This window comes from Dermacentor albipictus, chromosome 6 (assembly GCF_038994185.2).
Source record: "Dermacentor albipictus isolate Rhodes 1998 colony chromosome 6, USDA_Dalb.pri_finalv2, whole genome shotgun sequence".
Classification (NCBI taxonomy): Eukaryota; Metazoa; Arthropoda; class Arachnida; order Ixodida; family Ixodidae; genus Dermacentor; species Dermacentor albipictus.
The window spans coordinates 100,474,250-100,480,249 of record NC_091826.1 but is presented as its reverse complement, the minus strand read 5'-3'; the positions used below and the strand labels follow the sequence as shown (position 1 = coordinate 100,480,249).

Sequence of the window (6,000 nt, the reverse complement as noted above, 5' to 3'; positions counted from 1 at the left end):
AGTGAACGACATCGGGCTGGCAATTATGTCGACTCCTCGAGTGGTTGTCCGGATACCACTGACTGGTGGTTCGAGGCCAGATCAATAGAATATCGTTCGAGAGAAGCGGACCCGCAAAAGCAGAACGAACAGAGTTTTGCTTTTTATATTAGAGAATGTTGTTTACGCTTACATGTAGCATTGTTTCTTTTGTTTAGCTTGTTGGTTTCTTTTCTTTAGCGTTGCCTCTCTTTCGGTTCTGATGTTTGGAAGGGAGAAAATGAAACAAGAGAAAACATTGCTGTTCATGGCGAGTATTGTCTCACAGTGCGCCGAAACCATAAGTGCCATCGGCGTCAAAATGAAACGCGAACAGCGGTGAGCGTGGTGCGGTTTGCACCATCGTAGAGACTAATTCGCCCATGCGGTTTGCGGCTTCTGCGCCAAATTCATTCTTTCGGTCGGCAAACTTGCGGAGTGCAAGTAAACCGGATGTATGCGACTGTAAATAATGGTGATGATTAAACGGCACGCACTATGTCTTCCACTTATGCTTGGGCCGCGCGCTCCACTGTTCACATTTCATTTGACGCTGATAGTACACGTGTAACTATAAGCCTAATGCGACTTTGTGAGGTATGATGCGAAGGACCACTGGCATCAACACGTCCTGTCACCATTTCCGTAGCTCTGCAAGGATGAGAACTGTGTGGCGAAAACCAGGGTCACTGCGGGTTTTCATCTGCATTGCCGCTGAGGACTTCTTCAAGTAATACAACCAGTGAACCCATTAATGCTCTACTCACACAATCGTGAATAAATAATTTCCCACTTTTCCGCAAACTGCCACAGCGTACTTGCAAAAAAAAAGCAGAGTTGAGCCACGATATCTCCTTTGAGGACACGACCGAATGTGCATAACAATGGTCCGAGAGAGGAGCATTGTTTTCTTCGCACTCAGGACACCTAAAATATTATTACCTACAAGTTTTAAAGTTTTTCCTGCAAAGTATCATAATTCATCACTCAAGGAGCTAATTATGTATCTGCAAAATCTACGGTATGAGTGATGCGTTGGAGTCGATCACCTGGCCATCTTGAGCGAAGCCATTGAGGTGGAAGCGGCAATGGACATCACTTTCTTGGCACTGTAGGATTTATACAGTTATTTGTTCTGACGGTTTGCAGAGAAGAGCAGCACAAGGAATACCACTGTACATTTGCTTCAGATTTGCTATAGATTTAAAACATTCTGTGAAAGGATATAATCAAATGGCTCATGCAAATAAAGGAGTAGTTGGGTGAATTTTAAAAGAAAGAAACATGCACCAGCTAGCCAGAAGTTCAAATAATGCCACGCATTGGTGGAGCCCAAAACGCTTTATACCACGTGGCTTCACATAGTTGTCATTGTTGCCGTGCTTGTGGCGGTAGCCTGATCTTCGGCAATGAGGCTGGACTGCGCCCTGAGCTGCAGTATAATTGTGATGGCTGCCACGACGCCTCCGACAACTAGCGCCAGCAGAATCCAATTTATGACGGATGTATGGTCATTTTTTCCCCCATGCCCCGCCTCTGGTGTGGTTGTTTCCGACGGATCACGAGCTGGTTCCCCTGTGGCCGGGGGTGTTGAGGTCGTTCCTTGGATTGTTTTGGTGAACGGCTTTTCCGGCGCTCTCGTGGTTCTTGCTGGTCCAGGCTTTGTCTGCCGCATTGCCCGCGTGGTGATGGACGCTCCTGTCGTGAGTGATTTGGCGGTAAAGTTTTCGACTAGGAACGACAATAAAAGGCTCCTGGACAGCTTCCCCTTGAGTCCATCTGCGTTGATAACACGCGCCGCTATGTACCCTTTCAGCGTGAAGTCCCTGTCGCCTGGTGTCGACGTTTCCCACTCGCGAGGAAGTGCGATCGATACGTTGTGCTTCGAACCGGCGGGGAGGGGGTCAAGGTTGCCTTTCACGACATTGGACATAAGCTGCTGGCTGTCGAAGTCCTTTTGAAGGTTGGTTTTATTATTGCTGCCTCGGATCTCCACTTCCACCGCTGTAAATGAAAGAGATGGAACCTCTGCACTCTGTTGGCAATCTCCCCTACCCCTGTTTTGTTTAAATTCTATTTACAGCTTTCTTGTTGCCGTCTATTTCGGCAATGTTTCACAAAGACGCTACCAGAAGTGGGTAATAACTGGTCCGTTACGTCTGTAAAATAACATTGATCAACTTGGTCCCCGGCAGAAACGTCAAAAATAAATTGGACGCGTTGATCAGGTTTTTTTCTTCTAATACGTATATTTAGGCTGTCCCATCTATAGTGATCAAAGGTGCTGAAAAAATAAAGAGAACACACTGTGCGAGATATGATTTTAGGGCCTACGTCATGCCGTCTTCAGAAGCCTGACTATCGAACACTGTAGGTGTTCTATCATGCCCTTTGTTCATTAATAATTCTTTTTCTTTTAACTGCAGGGCTAATGTTAGGTCTCGAACGCAGCAACATAACGTAACGAGGGTCCCAAATCCGGCAACATTGATGCCCTCGGGTAGCATGTAAGGGTTTATTGACCAGTCCTTCACCAGAAAAGGTCGCGTTCTCGTGACGCCTGCGGCAAAAAGGCCATTCCACGACCTCCGCCAAAGTCTGTGAGTCGTGGCAGTGGCTAACACTCCCAAGGTTCTACTAGGAAACATAAATACCCAGGAAAATGGATGGGGAAACAGCGCCGTGGTAGCTCAATTGGTAGAGCATCGCACGCCAAATGCGAAGGTTGTGGGTTCGGTTCCCGCCTGCGGAAGTTCCTTTTTTGTCCACTTTAATTTCCATTACTTTATCGTTTCTTAATTTCATTTATTAAGCACAAGTAATTTCCCCTATGTTGTCATTGGTGTCAGTGATTGTTGGCTTCTTATGATATGACTAATAAAAATCGGGCCCCTTGGTTAACCCCTTACTTCTCGTTTAACACTTAGTGCTGAGCATTTGTGTTTCATTGTTCTGTCATTTTTTTTTCTTCCATATGTAATGAATTCACAAATCAGCTGCTGCAAGTTATCATTGCTACTTTCCATGTATTACAAACCCATTAACTATGAAATATGAGAAAAATACCGTTGCATACAAATAAACCTTCGTTAATTCACTCTACTTACTAGTGCACCAGGTACGTAAAGGGAAGCCGAGAATTTCTTTCTGTGGCAAAGTTTTGTCGGCAACAGCGGGAGTCTAATCAGTGTAACGAATAAAAAAAGAAAAAAAAAACCCATCAACTTCTCCCATGGGCTGGCGTACATTGTTTTTAAACTTTTGAGAGGCGGTTTGCTGAACATTGAGTTTTTCAGAAGTGTTCCTAATCATCGCTAGTAACGTAAGCAATAAAGATGTTAAACTCTATGAAACGCCTTGAAAGAATAAATTCATATAAATTTATTCTTTCAAGGCGTTTCATAGAGTTTAACATCTTTATTGCTTACGCTACTAGCGATGATTAGGAACACTTCTGAAAGACGCAATGCGACACTTGACTGACTGGCGACTGAAATATTTGCGCGTTCTCGATAGCAAAAAAGTTACCTTGCATCCACAGTGAATTGTACGTAAGAATGCGGTGCTCCAAACACTAATTACAATAAAAAGAAATAAATCTCTCCTCACTCGTATAAGAAGTCATACTGCTCTTGTTGGGTTTTCTGAGGTAATCTACGCATAGGTAAATACGCACCCTTTCCGTGTGTCATGTGTGCGCCAGGCCAAGTCCAAGTAAGTATGACGACGGCTGTTCTGTCGCTCTCGACGTAACCGTCGAAATTATTTAGGTCGCTGATTCTACCAGGAGGAACATCAGTCTGCCGCATGTCCCTGCTGACCTTAAAGTAGCCGCAGTAGGCGACTCTTTCGAATGGGACCGCCGGCGTCTTGTTTCCTAGGAGGGTATCCACGAATGTGTAGTTGCCTGGCGCACGTAGGGTTGGTCCATTCGCTGCACAACACATAGCGATAGTATTACTACCACGACCATTTTAAGCACAGCAATCTAGCGAGGATTGGCGGAAGAGGAGGATTTCCAGGGAAATAACATTTAAGGGTTCATTTAACGCCGACTCTGCACGTGGCATTGAATGTTCTTGCATTACCTGCACACAACTGCAGTAATATCAGACTGAGATGTGTTTCAGGTATACGTTGGCTATTTCAGTAATACCTGCTTGAAATAGAGTGGTAATTTACGCACTTTGTTTGTGTAATACGACAAGCTTCGGCCTTACATTATTTGAGAACACTCAGAATGTATTTCAAGACTCACAGTTCCAATCTATTACATTGCTAATTAAGGCATCAATTTCCGGTATCCATACCAGTGTTTTTAGGGTTCTATTGAGATTGAAGCAGTTGTTATGTGTCTGTCATACATGATAGCATATACCTTGCATTGAGGGGTCAAGGTTTATGAATTGCCGGCGGTCGAAAACTCATTTGTAAAACTGTGTTTTTTTAGCGCACGAAAAGGGATGAGAGACAGTGGCAAGACGCGGACACAGCGCTAACTTCCAACAATTTGTTTTATTCCACGAAGCGGTACACACATATATATAGGTAGCTGACAGCTTTCCTGCTATGATGTCTCACATGCGAAAGTGAAATCAGAAGTTAAGAAGCTTTTGCCGAAATTAAACCTGAGTAAACTGGTCCGCGAATTCGAAAGTGAAAAATCTGGGAGTCTTGAAATGTGGATTTTTTTTTCGTTCAAAACACATAAACCAGAATGGCCACAGCGTATTATAGTGTCGGAAGGCGGAACTTGGCAAAAGTCCGTAGGTTCTTTTATTCAACGGAAGTTGAAATTGCTAGAAGTCAATGGATCCTTTTCTGACCAAGAACTCAGAAGAAGTAATAGGTTACCTGAACACGCATGTAGGCAGTAATTTGAAAGCTTTCTCTTTAGGTGTAAAATATCTATATTACTCACTACCACATGATGAGTTATTACTATGTGTTCAAGAGGCTATTGATGCTTACGACGAACTGATGTTTGTAAACACCATCTGCATATATACACAGGGTTTTCTTGAAATATTGTCCATGTATCTGCGCTCGACGTTCTCCGAGTGTGATGCGAGTGTTTATCATACAAAACAAGGAATTCACATTGGCTCCCTGTATTGCGCCAATCATAAGTGACATTTATCTTGCTCGTGTAAACAGGATACTGGATGCCAAATTAGAAAACTCAAATGTAAAAAAGGTGTATAGGTACGTTGACGACTACCTTGTGCTTCTCGATCCAACTCCTAGCGGGGATGTCACGCAAGTGAAGATGTCACGCACTGTAACGCTTGAAACGCCACAGGATGGTACTTTGCGAGTCCTCGATATAAGCATGCTTTTTAAGGACACCAGGTGTGCTGGACATATGAACCAAGGGCGAACAGGCCGCTACTGTCATTTTCATCGGGCCACTCTAAGTTAGTTAAGGGCATCGCGAAGTCAACCCTAATGAATGCGCTTCGCCGCTGATGTCAACACAAGTGTCTCTCCAGTTTTCTGGCGCAAGTGGATCGCCTGAAACAGGCCGGTGTACCGCAGCATATCATCACAGCTGTGGCCGAAGCTGTTCTTAAGACCGCAAAACGCGGGCGACAGGATGAGCAGTGTACTTCACTGGAAAATGCGTGAGTGAAGCAGAAACGCGCAATCATACCGTACAGTCGCGATGAAATTGAAGGTGATCGCGCGAGCACCGACCGGTGGGCCTTCCAAGCAGCATGGCGGCCGATTTCGGAACTGAGAAGATAAAAATTGCCCTGCCTTCTTCCTCTATTATGCCCTTCCAGGCTGCAACCATCAACCCCAAGACCAAGTCGCCACATTTTTTGTGTTTGTTTCCCCTTCATGGCAATGATCTGTGTGCGTCGCTTCCTCATGCATGTCTTGGCTAACATTGACGCCTCCATGCAAAGGCTCATAACGCAATCGAAATGAATTCGCAGGTTATGCCGTGAACGGTGACGGGAGTGACAGCTTTTCGGG

At 44.7% G+C, this 6,000-nt stretch overlaps 1 protein-coding gene and 1 non-coding gene across 3 annotated transcripts in view; one reads left to right on the top strand and one right to left on the bottom strand.

Annotated features, from left to right (window-relative positions):
• Positions 1-1,265: 1,265 nt before the first annotated feature.
• Positions 1,266-6,000, bottom strand: part of LOC135913648 (calcium-activated chloride channel regulator 1-like) — a 212,359-nt gene continuing 207,624 nt past the window's right edge. For both annotated transcript variants that reach the window (XM_070520909.1, XM_070520910.1), the window contains 2 exons: positions 3,695-3,952; positions 1,266-2,022 (listed from right to left, as the gene is read on the bottom strand). In XM_070520909.1, coding sequence (XP_070377010.1) covers positions 1,376-2,022; positions 3,695-3,952 — 905 coding nt within the window. In that variant the 3' untranslated portion in view covers positions 1,266-1,375. The remainder of the gene's footprint in view (positions 2,023-3,694; positions 3,953-6,000) is intronic.
• Positions 2,698-2,770, top strand: TRNAW-CCA (transfer RNA tryptophan (anticodon CCA)). Its single transcript has one exon. It is a non-coding gene; the product is annotated as a tRNA-Trp (tRNA).